The sequence below is a fragment of the Syzygium oleosum genome, unplaced genomic scaffold (assembly GCF_021117445.2).
Source record: "Syzygium oleosum isolate NSW1041296 unplaced genomic scaffold, Sole_v2.1 Sole_v2.01, whole genome shotgun sequence".
Classification (NCBI taxonomy): Eukaryota; Viridiplantae; Streptophyta; class Magnoliopsida; order Myrtales; family Myrtaceae; genus Syzygium; species Syzygium oleosum.
In genome coordinates this window covers 24,200,708-24,220,290 of record NW_026607485.1, presented here as the reverse complement: position 1 = coordinate 24,220,290, position 19,583 = coordinate 24,200,708, and the positions used below count along the sequence as shown (strand labels likewise).

The 19,583-nt window shown below is 42.2% G+C and overlaps 3 protein-coding genes and 1 non-coding gene across 7 annotated transcripts; 2 read left to right on the top strand and 2 right to left on the bottom strand.

Annotated features, from left to right (window-relative positions):
- Positions 1–2,166: 2,166 nt before the first annotated feature.
- Positions 2,167–10,838, top strand: LOC115676002 (transcriptional corepressor LEUNIG_HOMOLOG-like). Of its 4 annotated transcripts, none has more exons than XM_030598837.2 (17): positions 2,230–2,392; positions 2,788–2,857; positions 3,276–3,373; positions 3,485–3,594; positions 3,711–3,997; positions 4,087–4,162; positions 4,264–4,399; positions 5,693–5,742; positions 5,842–6,087; positions 7,300–7,512; positions 7,772–7,913; positions 7,999–8,108; positions 8,416–8,565; positions 9,052–9,207; positions 9,289–9,405; positions 9,520–9,717; positions 10,376–10,838. In XM_030598837.2, exons 2-17 carry the CDS (start codon positions 2,826–2,828, stop codon positions 10,517–10,519), a joined length of 2,265 nt encoding a protein of 754 aa, XP_030454697.1. In that variant the 5' UTR covers positions 2,230–2,392; positions 2,788–2,825; the 3' UTR covers positions 10,520–10,838. The 4 variants fall into 4 exon arrangements, 3 of the variants coding, with proteins under 3 accessions (XP_030454697.1, XP_030454699.1, XP_056171097.1); XM_030598839.2 differs by having other exon boundaries at positions 2,233–2,392; positions 4,288–4,399; XM_056315122.1 differs by lacking the exon at positions 2,230–2,392 and adding an exon at positions 2,510–2,580.
- Positions 10,839–11,526: 688 nt separating this feature from the next.
- LOC115676015 (cytochrome b5-like) lies at positions 11,527–13,863 on the bottom strand. The gene is made up of 3 exons (XM_030598855.2): positions 13,436–13,863; positions 12,201–12,267; positions 11,527–12,083 (listed from the first exon to the last, which is right to left on the bottom strand). Exons 1-3 carry the CDS (start codon positions 13,520–13,522, stop codon positions 11,833–11,835), a joined length of 405 nt encoding a protein of 134 aa, XP_030454715.1. The 5' UTR covers positions 13,523–13,863; the 3' UTR covers positions 11,527–11,832.
- Positions 13,864–14,955: 1,092 nt separating this feature from the next.
- LOC115676012 (60S ribosomal protein L13a-2) lies at positions 14,956–17,165 on the top strand. Its single transcript, XM_056302634.1, has 4 exons — positions 14,956–15,277; positions 15,719–15,835; positions 15,936–16,023; positions 16,826–17,165. Exons 1-4 carry the CDS (start codon positions 15,006–15,008, stop codon positions 16,967–16,969), a joined length of 621 nt encoding a protein of 206 aa, XP_056158609.1. The 5' UTR covers positions 14,956–15,005; the 3' UTR covers positions 16,970–17,165.
- A 665-nt stretch (positions 17,166–17,830) lies between these two features.
- Positions 17,831–17,912, bottom strand: TRNAS-UGA (transfer RNA serine (anticodon UGA)). The gene has a single exon. It is a non-coding gene; the product is annotated as a tRNA-Ser (tRNA).
- Positions 17,913–19,583: the final 1,671 nt, after the last annotated feature.

Genomic DNA, 19,583 nt, shown 5'->3' with positions numbered 1-19,583 from the left:
CGCCTTCCCACCCGCCGCCGCCCCGCCGTCGCCACGCGACGTTGACCGAGGCTGACGCCACCGGGGCGCCTCCCCTGAAGCATCGAGAAAAAGGAGTGGGGGGGGCGGACACCCCGCGGGTCGCTTTCCACCCGAACCCGAGCCTAGCTCCGGACCTGAGGTCTCACGTGGGATCCGCAGCGGTTCGTGGAGAGAGAAGTGAAGAAGACGGGGGAATCAGTAGAACCCGGGGGAGCTGGCGGAATCGGAGGCGATCCGGGTATTGAAACCGGGTAATTGCCGGGTTTCGGGTCATACCGCCCCGATATTGTGTGCGCAGGTGTCGTGTAGAAAGGTGTATAAACTATAAAGTACCTAAGGATACCGATTTTTTAAGCAAATACACGTGTCCGTAATTATTGGTTATTTTCTTCTTTTTTCTCTTTATGAAACTTTTGCCTGATTAATCGCTGATGTGTGATCCCATTGGGAAAACACGTCTTCAAGCCCATTTGACTATGCTGAAGTTGTGTCTCCAGTTTTTATAAGGAGTGAGCTTTTTTTTTTTTTGTGTGAAAATCGTTTGGGAGGCGGGTTCTTAGTGAATTACACTCTAAAGCAATTTAAGAGGAGCTCTTAGTTTTCAAGTCAATAAATTTTGTGATATTTGTGGATTCTTTTGGGAAATTGAGAAATCATTTCGAAAGAAATTGTGAAGGCCAAAAACTGTATAAGTTATTTGGTTTGATTGGAGATTAGGAATCACCGAGAGAGTTTGATTGGTTCAAATGTGATTCTAATCTTTGCTATATTGTTTAATAAACAGTGGAATCACGTGCTCCTCTCTAGTGGGCATACGTCACATCGATTGAATTCCATAAATCCGTGTTTCGTTAGAATTTCTCAAGCGAAGAAATATCTTCCACCGAAAGTCATTCTTCAGCTTTTAATTGAAGGAGATAGGTTATGCATTGATTCCAGATGAGAAATATTACGGACGATAAAGAAATCAACAACTTGAATATCGGATTTCGAGTTATCTAAAATCGATATCTATAAAGTACGTTATATTATATGGTACCTACATTGGAACGTGAACGTGCTTCTAAGTCGTACTTCTAATTAGATCACATTAACTCCTCCAAGTAAAATAGAAGTGGATTCCAAATAAACGCCGGTGGCTCATTGTCATTTGTCACCACCCCCATCTGAGCTAGAAAGGACCACAACGGGAGTGATTAGAACATGCTCTCATTGTCACCACCCCATGCTGGGAATTTTCGTTGTCTAAACGCAACTGTAACTTTGTATTTAAGTATTTCGACCTTCCATATCCTATCAATTAGGTATACCATATAAAGGGAAAGAAGTTAATGGAAGATGAGATTGGAGGCGGCGATTCACGGCATGACACAAGGACATCAGCCAGCACGACACGGACACGTCACGAGCTACTATGTGATATGTAATGTACACGTCGAGTTGCCATGTTCGAACTTTTTCCTTATTCGATGGGTCGAATTCAAACCATCGCCGTATATGGCTAATCCGACACGAATAACCGATGTAAACACGAGTGGCCAACATGCATACGCGCTATGCGTACCCAGAAAGTCGGCTTTTGAAAAATTAAGTAGAACCATTTTATTACTATGTGGATCATAACAAACATAGGAAAGAAACCATTGACAAAAAGTAATAGATTGAGATCTCTTAAATTTTTATGTGCCTTCGTAAAGTAAAAAAGATAGTTAGATTTTGAGATAAGTATACTGAAAGTCCTAAAATTTGTTATGAAAGTGTAATCGAGTTCTAAAATTTATAAAAAATACAATCGAATTTTAAAATTTTTAAAAAGTGCAATCAAATAACTCATGACGAGAAAATTCAGCGCCAGGATGGACGACCACCCCCCGGGCCCCCGGGTTTACATACGCTAACCCACCCGCCAACCCTCACGTAACCCGGCACCGAACCTGAGGCTCGGTGTACGCCGAGGCTAAGGCTCGGCACCAGAGGCGAAGGGAGAGAGAGGAAAAAATCTCCCACATTGCTCCCCCCGCCCCCCACCGGCAGTGGATTGCTTTCCCACTGTTTTTTCGCTTTCGCTGTTTTAAAGCTCCCCAGCTCTCCTCCCTCACTCCAACGAACCAACGATCCTCTCTCTCTCTCTCTCTCTCCGGTGCACGCACAAAACCCTCGTCCGTCGCGTGGACGTGCGCGTTCGCCGGACAATTCCCCGTTCCGATCGCCTCCGCCGGCGACGCCGTTCGGGTCGCGCCGGGGCTCGATCGAATTCGCGGCGGGGCTCGGCTTGGTCTCGAGCTGATTCCGCGTGGCTTGGCGGGTTCTTTCCAGGCGGAGATCGCGCGCTGATGGTGGCGCGCGGTGTGTGCTTTCTCTGACCCCTGAGGTGAGTTTTCCCGTGTCTGGTCCTGCTGGCGACGTTTGGAGGTGGTCGTGTGGCTGGGCTGTGCGTCCGGTTGAGTGCGGTGGGGGGAGGGGGAGTTTGGATTGTTGTTGGCGGAGTCGCGACGCTCGAGCGGTTTAAGGTTTTAGATTTCTCGGAATTCTCGCGGTTCACGTCAACGGCATAAAAAGTCTACGGGAATGTTCCGAATTCCGTAGTTTGTCACTGACGTGGTTATTAAGCAATTTGAGTGTTGGACTTTTGTTCTGCTTGCTTGTGTGGAGGGAGGAGGGGATGAATGAAAGTTGCTTCCTTTATCAGCGGAACAGAGCTAAACTAATTTTTTTTTTCCTGATTTGTTATTTTTTAAATACTCAGCTGTCTGAAGTTGATTGCAGATATCGTTGTTTCCATCTGCTGGAGTTCAAGCGCAATCATGGCTCGAAGTAACTGGGAAGCTGATAAAATGTAAGTTTTTTTGCTTACAGCGTTGGTTAACTCTGTTGAACTGAATTTAACCAAAAAAAAAAAAAACTCTGTTGAACTGAAAAGTGGTGGCCATGAAACCGAAGGACCGGACGATGTTGCAAAGAGTCAAGATGAGTAACATTAAGCTCTCATTAACGCAGCACTCACTGTCGAATGCAATTCAATCACCTTCACTCCCTATTTATAGTTGCTAATCGCAGTGGGCATCGTTTACCTGCTCAGAGCTGACTCAATCATGAGAGAGAGAGAGAGAGAGAGAGAGAGAGAGAGAGAGAGAGAGAGAGAGAGAGAGAGAGAGTTTATATTTGGCCAAGTAATCTTCTTTGTTCATTAAATTTTCTTCTATAAGGGAGCGCTTTGTTAATGAGCACTCTGTTTTGGTCTTTTCTTCCTTCAGGCTTGATGTATACATACATGATTATATGTTGAAGAGAAAATTGCACGCTTCTGCTAAAGCTTTTATGACTGAAGGGAAAGTTGCCACTGACCCAGTAGGTAATTCTTTATTCTTTGAAGTCTAACTTGTGTATTTTAGTCTGTGGGCGGAATGATCTCTCAAAATCATGGTCTACTTTGTGCTAATTACTTAGCTTTTTATATGTGCAGCTATTGATGCACCGGGAGGATTTCTTTTTGAGTGGTGGTCTGTCTTCTGGGACATTTTCATTGCAAGGACAAATGTGAAGCATTCTGATGCTGCTGCTGCTTACATTGAGGTTTTTCTTTGGTCCACGGTTCCTGCACCATTTTCCGTTCATCCATGGGATGGTATTCCCTGAACATGTGGAAATTTTGAGTATTTGACTGTTTGGTTTGTGAAATTCCGGTACAGCAATTAAAGGGTAGGGAGCAACAACAGCTTCAGGTGCAGCAATTACAACTTTTGCAGCAGAGAAATGCACAGCTACAGCGGAGGGATCCTAATCATCCCACTCTTGGTGGTTCTCTCAACAATGTAAACCCTGAAGTAGTGATGGGGCAGCCATCACCAAGTATGCTGGCCATGAAGATGTACGGGGAACGCATGAATCACCCTCATGGGATGGATTTAGAAACTTCTCCAGCTGTCATTGATGCCAATAGGATGGCCCATATTAAAGCAGCAACAGATCGTCAAGGGTAAAGAGGACTTGCGTACAACCTAATTTTTTCTCTCCTAATATAGATAAATTAAACAGCTGACCTTTCTTAATCTTTTATTTACTCAGCCAGTTGATTCAAGCTAATCCTGTGAACATGCCATCATCTTTGCAGCAAACGCCACCACAACCTGCCCTCGCTACCGTATGAGCTCTCACGAAATGCACCATCTTTTTTGTCTGTCCTTTTTTTCAATTAGTTTGGTTGTAACAGATTGGTTCTTGGAATACTTTATAATTCTCCAGTTATGCAATCAACGGAGCTTGCAGGATGTCAAAAGTGAAATTAACCCAGGTGCAACTCAAAAGTCTTTGGCCGCGGATCCTTCATCAATATATGGACAAGCAATTCTACAATCAAAATCAGGTCTTGTTCCTTCAGGTATGTATCTTGGCCACAACTCAATGGTGCCTTTAACTTGATAAATCACTCTTTGCTGGAAAAAATAAACTTTAATAATTATTACAGAACAAGTTGCTGGGACCCAGACATAGTTCTGTAAACTTGTTGCACAATAGTTTGCTACAGAATCTCCTTCAGAGATAGAATTACAAACAGACTCAAAGCTCTTCCTTGCTTATAATAATATGGTAGCGATAAGCAAGCAATACTTGAACATTTGTTCCCAGTAAGTGGAAGGGATCATTTCCTCAAACCTCGGCCATTCATTGATAATAGCTGCAGACTGCATCTTTAACCTACTGGGCCTTTTGCATGGATGCAACTCACTTCTATCATGTGAAAGCAGCTATACCCTTAAACTATCAACTTTGGAGTATGCACAGATCAGAGAGCTTCATCTAATTGACTAATCCAGAATTTTACATCTGGCTCTGGCTATATACATGCTATCTTGCATCTCTTGGTGGAAGTCCACTGCGGTTATTTTACGTAGTCCATGGTCTACTTTTGGTTTTCGGCCGTCTAGAGCATGGTTATCATAAGGATAACAGAGTTGTAATGCCTTTTCTTTTGGAAAAATAGTATAGGTTGTAATTCTTTCGGCTGAATTTGCAATTCTTGTGAGAGAAAAGAATAAGAAACGTCGGGGACTGAGTCCTGGTGGTGGATGACAGTTTATGGAAGAATTGCTTAGTCTGTTGTTAGTTGTGATCTGGTTTAAGATCGCGGTAGTTATGAGATTGGATGTTCCTTGACATTTCTTGCTTTTGCTCTCCAGTTCAACTTTTGTTACCATGTAGGACTAAGAAACATTTCATGTTTACCTCTTTGCTATGTTTGGGAGTACGTGGAATAGAATTTGGAGAGAAAACGCCCAAAATTTAAAATTTTCTTTTAAAATCTCACTTAATTTCCACATTCTTTTTCATTCCTCTCTTTCTCCTCTCTTTTCCAAACAGAATCTTAAAGAACAAGTTCTTAAGCACCTGCTTACGTCTCAACAGTACTGGTAGTGTCCGCTAGCAGATTGTTTTATTTTTTTTATGCGAAATGTGATATTTGCTTTTGTAGAAGCTCTGATAGCAGTTTTTTCCCCTTTTGTTGAGTAGATGCAGCAATAGTTACTTTCTGAAATGTAGTTCTTGAGGTCACCTAATTGGGTTCTAGTTGTCATTTTTTGAAAAAAGTGATGGAGATTAGATGCATCTATGTGAGATTTATCATGCTAGGATTTTGGTTTTCTCTCACGATGATTTTGAATTTGTTTTTCAGGATTAAATCAAGGGCTAACTGGCCTTCCTCTGAAAGGTTGGCCTTTAACTGTAAGTCTTACAGTTTCCCAGTCCAAGAGTATCTTTTTCCAACCATTCTTCTTTATTTAAGTTTCAGGCCTTAATCTAGGAATCTACCACAATTTATAGGGACTTGATCAAATACGGCCAAATATTGGTGGTCAAATGCAGAAGTCTGCCCAACCAAACCAAAATCAGTTTCTCTTGACATCACAACAGCAGCAGCCCTTGGCACAACCTCAGGCACAAAGTAGTCTTGGAAATCCAAATACCTTAAGTGACGTGGATTCCCGGCGGTTTGGTGGACTGCCTAGAGGTGGTTCAAATGGAAAAGATAATCAATCCACAAAAAATGATGGATCAAGTTCGCCAAAGGTTATCTTTCTTACTATAAATAAGAGTGCAATCTAGCGTGCCACATTGTCTTCTGGTCCAGAAAATTTCAAATGCTTATGTAAGTGATAAGTCCTCTCCTGAAAGCTTGCTGAATTAGTTGAACCTTTTACTCCAGAGTACTAATAGATGAAACTACATTATGCAATGTTTTAGATGCTTACAATCACATGGTTTTTACCCAAGGCAGCCAGTAACTTGAGGCACAAATTAAAAGATGTTTTTATATGACTATTTATCTGTGAATATGACATGCTATCATTCTTGTAGGTTTTTTCTTTCTGTACAGGGATTTCACCAAAACTCAACGCAGAGCAAGATATTAGGTGAAATTATTCTAGATTCCATTATCTAAAGGTCTCTATAACTTCTTGAAGACAACGATGGAGTAAACATTAACAAATCGCGGATGCTCTAATAGTCAATACTTTCTTAATTCCCATGACTTAGGACCATAATGCCTATTATTTTAGGAGCTTTTGTCTAACATCTCCAAAAATAGCTTTTTCTGTGCCCTTTGATTTGATCAATGAACATTTGAATATGAGCTTTTCAGTTCTCTTTTTCCCTCTGTATGTCTTACTATGCATGTGTCTCTTTATGTTTGTGTCTGTGTCATCGTTTTGAACGCAATGTCCTTCACATAAACGTGCATTACATGCTTTGGTCAGTACCAGGATGGATACTCCTATTAGGATTCGAATAGACGATATGCTGAGTCGATAATATCCAGATTTGTGCTTATGACTTATGAGTGCCCTTGTGAGTGCAGAAATATGCATTTGCACAGCTCTTCTGGATGGCTATCCAAATAGTTTGTCTGTGAACTACTGCAGTTCATACAATTTGTTTCTTTCCGTTTGTCTTCTAGCTAGATATTCTTTGTTCTTGTTTGTGTGAATCTTCTCCCTGGAATTCTTTCGGCATCAATATATAGTTTTGAAATTTAGAAACATCTCTTTTGACTGCATTCTTCCTGCCAACCAGAAGAATGAGATGCAGCGGCAGCAACTGCAACTGGTTGTTCTTAGTGCGCCAGATTTGTGACTGCCATGTGGTTTTCTTTTCAAATCTGAAACCTGAACTTCTCGTTGAGGGCATAGTTGTGTTTCAATTCTCAGGACATGATATTGGGAGATCTCTAGAGTCCATATAAGCTTGAGAATCACCAACCTTATCATTTACACAATGCAGAATAGGAAAAGAAAACAAAATTCATCTTCAGGGGCTGCTAACAGTACTGGCACAGGACCGTGTCCTTCACCAAACTCTCCACCGTCAACTCATACACCTGGTGATGGAGTAAATACAGCAAGCAGTCTACGGTGCACTAATGGTGCTGCAAAAAGCATGACTATTCATGCCACTGCGGGGAGTGGAGGTCCTGCATCCTCAACAAACCTGCTGGTATGACTTAAAAAAATGTTCACACCATCATGACCTAGACCATCTGACCAACAAATCATTTTAAATTACTAAGTCTGCATCTAGTAAGGTGATATTCTCGGTGTAAATTGATATTCCAAGTCTGCATTTTAAGGCTCTTGAGTGAGCAAACTCTAGAAGTGTATGTTTGAAGTCCATGTTCTTTGGAATCAGATTCTGAATTGGAGAATATCTTCAATAAGGAACGTAGGATATATGGAAAAGTTATTTCTTTCTGCAGGAAGATGTGGAACGTTTTGGAGATGTTGGGTCTTTGGATGATAACGTGGAATCTCTTCTGTCACATGAGAGCGGAGATGGAAGTAATATTTATGGAACAGCAAAGCAGAGCCCTCCTGAGCGTCAGAAAGAGTCTTCTAAGAGTAATTGAATGGCATTTCCTTTCTATGTGATAAGTCCTAGTGATCTTTTGCATTCTTAGTCCAGCCATGTTATTCTCTAATGCAGGTTTCACTTTTGGTGAAGTTGGTTGTATAAGAACAAGAAATAGCAAAATCACATGCTGTCATTTCTCTTCAGATGGAAAGTTACTAGCTAGTGCTGGTCATGACAACAAGGTACAAATAATGGAAGGATGGACTGAAATTCTTTGTTTGGGGCACATGTTTGTCTAATGAACATTTGTCCCACTGATGGTAGGCTTTACGTAGATGGTTACATTTTTGTCTCTCCAATTTTCCAATGACAATTTCTTCTAGGTGACTCAACCTATATCACGTGTTTTTATTTTGGTGCAATAGATTATCTCTCTTCACTTTTGCACATCTATTGTCACCATTGTGGGAGCAATAAAATAGTACATGACAATGAGCAAATAAACTAGCAAGGTTTTATGGTATTCTAAATTCTCTGGCTTTCTTTTAGGTGGTCATTTGGAACATGAATACACTACAAACAGTGAGCATGCCCGAGGAGCACAAATCAGTTATAACCGATATTCGCTTTAGACCAAATTCATCTCAACTTGCAACAGCTTCATTTGATAAATCTGTGCGACTTTGGGATGCAACACAGGTAATTCTATCTCCCCACTCTTCTTAAGCTCCATTGTTATTATGTATGATTTTATGCTCAGTGCATGTGGTTTCAGTTTGAAAGCCTTTATTTCTCTTACTAGACACCTCCTGTGGTTTGGATAAGTGACCTTCAATTTTGGTGATTTTGATCCATGTACTTTCTGTGTCGGTAAAGATAGCTTCCATCCAAATTTCCCTTACAGTTTGTACCGGAAGTATATCCTATGTGGTAGTCCCTTAGGGGATTTGAATAACCTGATTCCCTTGGACTCCAATAAAGTTGGACAGAATGACTATTTTCACTTACATGGAAAGTCTGGGGGACCAAAATCACCAAAATCAAATTACAAGAGGTCACTTACTGAAACACTTAAAGTACAATTGGTATGAAATTTTGTCCCCTTTTCTTTGGTGAAAATTGATATGTAATGAAAAATGTTGCTAAATGTTGACTAATGCAGTTTACTCATCTTACGTGTTGCAGCCAAACTTTTGTTTGGATGCTTATACTTCCCATAGTTCACCAGTTATGTCACTCGATTTTCACCCAAGGAAGACCGACCTCTTATGTTTTTGTGATAATGACAATGAAATCCGCTATTGGAGTATCAATCCATTCTCATGCACTCGAATATCCAAGGTTGGTTCTGAGTTTTGTATACATGTAATTCTTAGATGCCTAAGATAATCATTACATCGTGTGCTTTATTTGTTGATGTAGGGAGGCACCCAACTAGTAAGATTTCAGCCAAGAGTTGGACAGCTACTGGCAGCAGCATCAGACAAAGTCGTAACCATCTTTGATGTTGAAACTGACCGGCCTATGCATTCATTGCAGGTATATTGGTGATCATAATGTGATGCAGTAATAGTCCGTGAAATTATCTGAATTTATAATATTTGAAGCACATTCTGAATAAAGCAATCTCGCCATGTTTGACTTCAATCCCAGGGACATCCTGATTTGGTAAACTATATCAGCTGGGATGCAAGTGGAGAATGCTTGGCATCTGTCAGTCAGAACCTGGTAAAGATTTGGTCCTTGACTAGAGAAGAGTGCATCCGGGAGCTGAGCTCGATAGAAAACCAATTCCACTCCTGTGTATTTCATCCCACCTACCCCAATCTCTTGGTGATTGGCGGATTTTCGGTAGTATATCTATATCTTGGGTTACTCTCAATCTATATCTAGCAACTAGACTTTTTTATTTATGTTAAGAAAATCCTGGTTCATTTGCTTACAATGGACTAGTTGGAAGAAGCCTGATAGTTTATGTTCTTACATATATGTCTAAAATAATGCGCTTAAATTTATAATGTAGATAGTATGCTTCGGTGTGAACGAGACTTTGGTGTAGTAGTGGTTCATCTTATGAACATTTAAGTAGTTTTCCGGTTATTTCCTACCTTCACCCCTCCCATACTTCCCAAAAAAAACCAACCCAGGGAAAAAATGGTGCATACTAAATGAAACCAGAGTCGAGTCCAGTCTCCTTGTGCATATTGAGTTGCAGCTTTATCTATACTGGCGATCTCAGTTCTCATGGAGAGCTAAATTTTAATGCCGGTTCCAAAGAAATCACATCATTTCACCTGTTCATTTCATTCAGTTGCCGTCATCATTTGGTCATCATTCGGTGCGAACTAGTAACCATAATAATAATGATATTGAGGGTGAGCTATAAGCATGTTTTGTCCTCATGACTGTGCATCAACATAGTCGCAAAGCATATACCTCGGATTAACTTGGAAGCCAAGAATAGAAATTGCGATCTGTGGCAGACTGACTGATTCAAATTTATGTGCAGTCCTTGGAGCTTTGGAACATAGCTGAGAACAAGAGATTGACGGTTCGAGCACACGAGAATATAATCTCAGCTTTGGCACAGTCGCCTGCAACTGGAATGGTTGCCTCGGCGAGTCACGACTGCTCTGTTAAAATATGGAAATAAAGTTCAAAGTGTTGCTGCTGCTTCTGATTTACAGGAATGAAGAATTCCACATCGTGGAAGACGCGTAGCGATTAACACAGCGAGGGTGGAAGATGTAGCATGATGAGTTGCTTTTGTAGCTATGTTACAATAGTAGTATTATTGATCTCTATGTCGTTCCGCAGGAAAGAACTCTCTCTATAGTCATCTCGATGAAAAGTGAAGGTTTGGAGGGCTATGCTGTAACTTGTCCCCAGCTTGATCTAAAGGCAACTATACTCCCTCATTTGTATAGGCTCGAAATAGATTGACTTAGTGTGTATAAATCAGAAGTTCAGAATCGTTTGCCTTTAATTTTCTCCATATTTTCCTTCCAAGTTTGGCAGGTAACGATGCATAGATAAAAATTATCTCCTTTTCTGGTTCCAAGTTAATCCCAGTTTAGGTTTAATAGTACATCCCCATCGCTCATTGGTCGTCCGTGGATCCCATTATCAAGAAACGTATCCACGGCTTCCCAGCTTCTATGGACCGCATGGGTGTGGAAATGTCTATCATTCCCAATTGCCAATGAAGGATTTGTCGAAATTTTTTTTTTTTTTTTGGGAAGGAAGGATTTGTAGAAAAGTTTAAGAGCTCATAATCTCAGAATTCATTGCCCTGCATATGCGGTTGAAGCGACTTCAGATCATTGAGTCCTGTCATCAGTTTTGCACATTATCGTTTCTTTGGCCCCTGCTCACTCGTACAAAAATGGTAGACGAGAAGTCAGAGATCAAGGTGCTTAGCGACTAGCGTGCATCGTGTCGCCGATAGTTTTTGCACAAGAGTTAGTCCATTAGCGTGTCGCCGATAGTTTTTGCACATGAGTTAGTCCATTAGCGACGGTAACTTTTATTATCGAATTACCCACTTTTGGATTGATCAAGTTATGGTCCGGAGGACCATATAAAAAACCAACAGCTAGCAGGTACTGTGCGACCCAAGAAATCTATTTGTACCGAAAGAGCATGAATCTTTTTGGATCATGACCAGAATGTAATAAGATTTCACCCATATTGTTTCAATTGTAAGCTCCTACGCATGGAACTTGATCAAGTCTCTGAATATCACTAACCTTCACAAGCCAGTGCAGAGCAAAAGATCTTTCAAACAAGCGTACCAAGGAACAGGCCAATAAGTTCCCGAAAGGAGATAACCAACAAGGAGCATGATGACAACGAAAATATGAAAACGCAAAATGTCTTACATCCACCAAAAGCACACGAATCCAAGTTCGAAGAGAGTGAGCGAGCTTCTGTAAGAATCTTTTCCAATTTTGCGGAAGGCTGTCTTCAAGCAGATTTTGTGTAGTAGCGAACGCCAAAAGCCAATCCCAATATCAGCAAGGGAACCAAAAATTGCAGTAGCTTAATGACGAACTCCGGAGTTTTGTCTTGGTTGTATTGAGGTTGCTTCGGAGGAGTGTACTTGGTCCTTTCAGGAATGGTCAACGTATCAATCTCGCCAATATAGAAATCATCCATCATTGCTCTGGCACTGCTACTATGACCCACATCCTCGAAATCATCAGTTGCATCCTTCCCTGCGAAGAGGTACAGACAATGATCAATGAAACCGTCGACCTAACGGATTGTTGATCGAAACAATTTGAAGGATAAAGGAAATATTCAAGTCTGGATTTCCTTTACATCTTAGTTACCTGTGGAGGAGAGCAAGACCTCGTCACCACCAGGATGATCTTCCATAAATTTAGTCACATCATAGACCTATTCCAACAAATTCGCAGGTGTTTGAGCTCCCAAGACCATCCAAAAAGTTTACTTGTAACGATTGTCGTCGTTCAATCAATAGGAATGAGCTCAAATGACACCGATATACTTAGTCAAATTACAAGCTCCCATTACCATATATTCACCACAGAAACTGGCACGCACATTCTACACTGTTAGATTCACATACAAATGGCTGAGCAGCAAGGCAAGGACTGCTTGCACATTATCTGCAGCCCCAGATAACGCATTCTGTACACGTATCCTGCTCTATCAGAATATAGTGTAAGAACAACCAAAGATGAACAAATACACAGGCACATGCGTCCCTTCTCTGAGCACCCAAAGATTGATACCCACAATAGACTCCGGCACTGACCACTCTCAGATGTTTTCAACATCAGAAACAGTTCAAATTTATCAAGGAAACTTGTCTAAAAGCCACGGCAGTTATACTGGAAAGACATGGTGAGGTCTTAAACTTCGAGAGGGCCAAATATCTTAAGATCAGTAGTTGTATTAGAATTTCCACTTGCGAGACAAATATAACAGAAAGCAATACCCTTATGCGAAGCAAACGGAAAGTTGCAAAATCTGTTTCGTGTAAAACAATTAGTAGTTCGATAGCATTAATTATGAAGGCACAGCACTCGCGCATCAAATCCACCACCACAGGACAAGTATAAGTAAAAGCAACCAATTGTGTCATGTGCTGTGAGCAAGCATATCCTTCTCCCAAAGGTTTTTTTATTTTTTATTTTAGGTCGAACTTCTCCCAAAGGTTTATGCTGCACAAAAAGGCATGATCATGGTTCTTGTCCCTTAGATTACAAAGGCTAATCGACTTTATGAGCTAGCTATCCCCTCCAATATTCGATAGACCTTCCAGATGAATTAGATATTGCCTATATTTTAACAAAACAAAGCTGATCCACAAGCCAATATCATGACAGAAACAATATTAGTATGAGACCAAAACAAATGAGAAGATCACCAATCTTCCACCAGAATGCTAATCAAGAAGATTCGCTGACTCATCCCAAGATGATGAATTGCATACCAAGATTCACTCTAGATCTAGTCACGCCTAAACAAAACCATTCAAAACAAATAAACAAAAACCATCAAACATAAACAAGAACGACCATGATCAATCTTGATGTACCTTGCCCTCGATGACGAGCCAACAGTCCTTGGTCGTGTTGTGCTCAGACACCTCCGCCAAAGTGAACACCTTGCTCTCTCCCCCCATCTCTCTTTCGCTTCACTCTGACACAGAGAACAAAAAAGAAAGAATAGCGGAAGGATCCCAAGAAAACTCGATCTCTGATCGACTTTGTCCCTCTCTCTTTTCACGCTTACGAGCTATGGGACCAAAAGTAGAGGTGGAAAACTCGGGACCCAAAAGCCAAAAATGGTGGGTTGCCTCAGGTCAATGGCAGATTTTGGATGGCGATTGGGTGGTGTTGGGGTTGGTGAAGTGAAAGAGGCCTCTTTTCCTCAACTACCCACCGAATCAGGGACCTTATTTTTGGAGAAAACGGTCAAGAACTTGGTACTCGTACTGAATTCGATCCTGGGTCGCCAAAACTTTGGAATGCTCACGTGGGATTCTCCTCGTAAGATCCGTAGGTTCAACGTCGCCCTGTCTTTTGGCGTCTTTTTGGTAAAACCTATTCTGGTCGTTAACGTCGTGCTGGACCTCTCGGTCTCGGTGGTGCGATCTTGACGGCTGTTTTGGACATTTCTTGGTGCCAGAATTTGATTAATTATTTATTTCCTTGCGGAAAACTTTGGGCTAGGGAAAATCGTTCTTTATGGTTTGATTGTCCTATCTGAGGGTGACAATCGATCTACCTCCTGGCCCTCTTTTGCTTGTGGTAGGCGAAGTTAAGATCTTTCGCGAGCGGGCTTGTGTTGACCGGGCTAGAAAACCTTATCCAAATCTGATCCTGAATTACCAAGATTTTGAATCTTGTATAAAATCGATCGTGCTTGGATGGATCTAGGCTCTAGTCGGGTAAGCTAGGGGTCAAAAGGAGGGAATGGCCTTCCCAGGCCCACCCGTTTCAGACTACGGATCGATCAACCTAGGCCTAATCAATAGACTATTGAGTTGAAGACCCCATCTCCGTCGAAGAGATGTAAGCTCGTATAACCAATGGGCAATTGGGCCGGTAGCAGAAGATGAACACCGTTCGATTTTCTTGGCTTGAGACCTTGAAACGAATCTCGGATCGACCACCCTTATTCTCTCCAGCACGCTACTGGGAGGGGAAGGGCAATCAGTTAGCGCCGGCCGGAGGCGTTTCGCCTTAATTGTCCGCGCGGTCGACCCTGAGACCGTTCCTTTTCTCTTCCCCAAGGGAGCGAGACAGGTTTGGGCCTCAAGATCGAGCCTAATTTCGTCACTCGAATCACCCATTACAAAAAAAAAAAAAAATACTTGCTCGCTTATATTTGGGCCTAGATGGGCCCGAAACGGGCTGAATTCGATCCGGGCCGGGCCAGGATTTTCCGTCCACTCCACAGTTGGGCCTAGCGGGCTCAGTCCATTCCACTAGCCGCACCGTACGCGCGCGCGCGCGCACCGTAACAAAACCCACGAAAACCCTAGCTCCTTTGCCCCCTCTTATAACTCACGCACAGAGTCGCTTTGGGGTTCGGAAGCTGCACAGATTTCGCCACCGCGCGGCAACACAGAGAGAGAGGGAAGAGAGAGAGAGAGGAGAGAGATGGTGTCGGGGTCGGGGATATGCGCGAAGCGGGTGGTGGTGGACGCGAGGCAGCACATGCTCGGCCGCCTCGCGTCGATCGTGGCGAAGGAGCTCCTGAACGGCCAGCGGGTGGTGGTGGTCCGGTGCGAGGAGATCTGCATGTCCGGCGGCCTCGTGCGCCAGAAGATGAAGTACCTGCGGTTCCTCCGGAAGCGCATGAACACCAAGCCCTCCCACGGCCCCATCCACTTCCGCGCCCCCGCCAAGATCTTCTGGCGCACCGTCCGCGGGTATGTCCTCGGCCGACTGTTTGCTGAGCTTTGATTCTTCGAGCTCTCGCTTCGCCTGTTGATCGGTCTTGAGGATCATGGAAATGATTGCTATTGGCTTGGATTGAGGTTCCCCAGCTGGATTTTGCGATTCCGATGCGTCGGCGGAGATCGCGAATGGCAGGAAATGATGTTTCGATTGCTAGTTGTTTCTTTTAGCTTCCGCGAGTGTGTGTATAGTGGACGCATCAATGCGATGGGAAGTTCTTGCTTGGGTTGCTCGAACTACTGATCCTGGACTCTAGAGCTGGACAATAGTTGCAGGATGATAGTTATTTCCATAGGCAATTAGATTCTTGGGTTTTTTTTGGAATTTGGAATGGTGTGGTGACTGCTGAATCTGCGCGCGCTTTGTTTCGGATTGAGGTTTTGAGTTTTTGTTTGGTTCGTGTGGATTTTCAGAATGATTCCGCATAAGACCAAGAGGGGAGCAGCTGCGCTCGCTCGATTGAAGGCTTACGAGGGCGTCCCTCCTCCTTATGACAAGACCAAGAGAATGGTCATCCCTGATGCTCTCAAGTACGTTTCTTTTTTCATTTGAGTTGTTTTCATTTTTAGGACTATCTTTTCTGTGCAGGATTATGTCGATCTAATGCTTAATTTGCATTGTGATCTATAGGGTGTTGAGGCTTCAAAAGGGGCACAAGTACTGTTTGTTGGGCCGCCTGTCTTCTGAAGTGGGATGGAACCATTATGACACCATCAGGGTGAGTTTTTGTTGCATTGGCTAGCTAATGCTGTTTCTTGGAGAGATAATAGTAGTATCAGTTTGCTTTCCTTTTTTTTTGGAGTTGATGGCTTTTGTGCTAGCCTGCTATTGTTAGATTTACCCGAATCGTTACTTTTGTTAGATAAGTTGGGTATTGGATTGTCTGATCTGTTACTTAAAAAATGATGATGATCCCTAATTCTTTTCTAGGTTGCTTGTTGGCAAACAGTTCAGAATATGTGCAAATCTATTTTTTGGGACGCTCATACTTGGTGAAAAGATCGGACAAGATTTGTATTATTCTTCTGGATGCTTGATCGAGTCAAGCTAGGGCTTTTGGTTTTAGATGAGTGAAATTTGGTAAATCTTGATTTCTGATGGTTCATGGTGAATGGTAGCATATCTTTTTTTTGTTCCATATCAGTAGTGCAATTCACTATATCTTCTCTTTTCCTGGCAAATTTTGAACTCTTAAGTCTTCAGTCCCCAGGTGCTTGTACATTCTCTTACCTGTTTGACCTTTATCTCAACACACAAAGAGAGGCTTTTTCATGTGCGATTTCGCATGGGCTAGTTTCATGTCTCTATACTATCGTATGTAAAGATGTCTTCTCGCTCTTAAGGCTGAGAAGACCACATAGTCTTTTGTCTTTTGTGTCTGATCGCAGCTTGGAAAAATTCCCACAGCATGATGCATGAAATTGTGAAGCCAATGACAGCAGACTATTTTGTATTAATATATCTCCTCTTTCCGTCACGCTTTGTTGGTCTTAACTCTTAATTTTACTTTTAATCTGCAGGAGCTGGAGAAGAAGAGAAAGGAGAGGGCTCAAGCCGTCTACGAGCGGAAGAAGCAGTTGACGAAGCTTAGAGTGAAGGCTGAGAAGTCTGCAGAGGAGAAGCTTGGCTCTCAACTCGAAGTCCTTGCCACCGTGAAGTACTAGGATTCGAGTATTTAGCTTGGTGATAGCTGTTCCAAATTTTGTTGAGATTGTTTTGGTGAATTTCCTTGAAACAATTTATGCGTCTGAAGACAAGAGGAGTCGGAAATGTGATGTTTTGTGCGCCTATGCTCTGTGTTCTTTTGGTTGATACTGCTCATCTCTTAGTAGATGAACCTCTTTAAAAGAAAACCTTGAACATGATTCGTGGTCTTAGTTAATTCTCTATTTTTTCCCTGCGGACACAAGGTAGCCTTAAACTAGGTCTTGGTATGATCTGGGAATGGGAACGTGCGATGATGCGGTGTCCGACGATAACTCTGTTGCGATGGATCGTGTTGTAATCTTGATTCGGTTAAAAAGCTCCGGCAGCTTTTTCATGCTGTGCTCGACAGGATACGCTCCATCAGCTCTCTGTCATGCTAATTACAGAGTCATGAGATTTCCGTATCACTAACGCCGGTTCGATGTCGTTTGGGGTTGAAAGAGACTGCGAATTGATTCGATTGGCAGCAATCGAAGAGTCCTCCTACCTTTGCCAAGTTGATTTGATATCCCGAGGAACGAGGATTCATCGCGGTACAAGGTGGTCGGCCGAGTTTGTGATCTCCACTATTGATGCTCGCGGATGAAATGTAAAAATCGCAAGCAATCACCTTCGAAAGAGGAGGTAGGAAGGTAACGGCACTTTGAATAGGTCCTTGGATTTCTTGGATAACTTTTGAAATCATACCTTATATTTTCTTTGGGCCGGGGATATTTTGTCACCATGTGCCAAAAACATAATAACCGCATTGGATGTGTGTGTATATATATATGAAGCAGATGATAAGTAAGAAAATAAAAGTAGAACAGAGAGAAAAGCGTCGACAGCAGGGTTCGAACCTGCGCGGGCGAAGCCCAACAGATTTCAAGTCTGTCTCCTTAACCACTCGGACATATCGACGTCTTTGCCGTTAGGGATTCTCGATACTATATATATACTCTTTTTGTAACTGTTAATCTACTCACTTCGAGCGATCCTAAACATGGATTACTGTGATTATGAGGACACCTGCTCCTTGGAATGGGTGGTTTAACTTCTCATTCAATTGTTGATGGTTTGCTCTTTGCCATTTTTCCTCTTTATGGTGCGAGACTCCCTTCTCTCTCAAAACGAGAGAATCTGATGCGGTAACGGTTCTCTGTTCTGACCAATAATGTTGATTGACCCTGCCGAGCTGATTTTTCCTACCAATTATTTCGGGTTTAAAATTTCTTTTAATCAATTAATCCAAACCCATAAAATTTGTGGGCCCTGACTCCACCAAGCTCCGATCTAACAAGAGTCTCGGAGAGATTTTTACATGCTCCCTAAACACTTCATGTGTAGTACGTACCCTCATAATCAGAATCGAATTAATCGAAGCATCTCATCAATAGCATATGCCACTTAGTCAGTGGGACCACGTGAATTGTGTTACAAAATTAGCTAAAAATAAAAGCGTATTGTCCCCTTGTGAAGCGGTTGGCCTTGATTAAGGTTGTGAGCTTAACAAGCTTAAAATACCGCACAAAAACAAATGACCCTGTTACATTTAAGGTGATTTTTTCCCTTAATATGTCGCACTTGCACCGATTGACATGTTTATCTAGCTCCACGGTTGATGCCCGAATCCTTGAAAAGTCATTTTAATCCCTTAAATCAAATAAAATGCAAGTCGAAATCTAGGTCGGAAAAAAAGAACAAATATCAGAAGTTCATACTTGGTGTTGGTGGTTGGTGAGGCGACCTGAGATTTTCATCATTCACGCATGAGGATTGCCGGGCATTGGTTGCTTTCTGCGACTCTTTTGACACTATGGACATCATTCATCACGGCCCCTCCTCTCCCTCCATAAGAACCTTTTCTTCCCGAGAAAGGAAGCATCATATGAAAACCAGAGGATGAATCTGAAAGCAATGAATCAAATTAATGCCAACATATCATTGCACAGATGCTGGCCTATCAAGCGTCCATCAATTGAGGTCATGATGATTCGTGTCATCATTTTTTTCCTATAGCAACCACCCACATGCACGACGCTGACGTTGCCGTGCGAAATATCGAGCAGACGGCGTACAAAACACACGCATTTCAGTCCTCTTTCGGTGCATCTCTTTGATGGATATATTACAATGCAGAGACTTGTATGAATTTGATTTCAAAGTGATGACACTGACTTCTGCCCATTTGTTTATTTGTGCATTCTTGAAAAGATCTTTTCTGCCAATTCTCTTTTTCAATGGCTTTCAGTTCAAGAAACCCGTTTAATTTCAAAAGAGAAAGCAGGTGGCTTTCTGCACAGAGGAATGGGCTCGTTGTTCTGTTCAGGCAGCTCTTTTTTTCATTACACGCATAATCTAGAAGAGTTTTTTCTTTCCTTGTATGAAGCCAAAGATCATATGAGTTCTCTTGAAATCTTTGAAATTCATAACCCTGACCCATGAAATTGACGATAAAAACTGTAATGGCATCAGCAGGATGTGAAGAGAACGCAGGTGGCATACACACGTAATGCGGACCGAGTCAGAGATGACTGTCATATAGATCACGGCCTGTCGCTTTGCTGAGTGTCGGATTTTTTGAGGGAGACA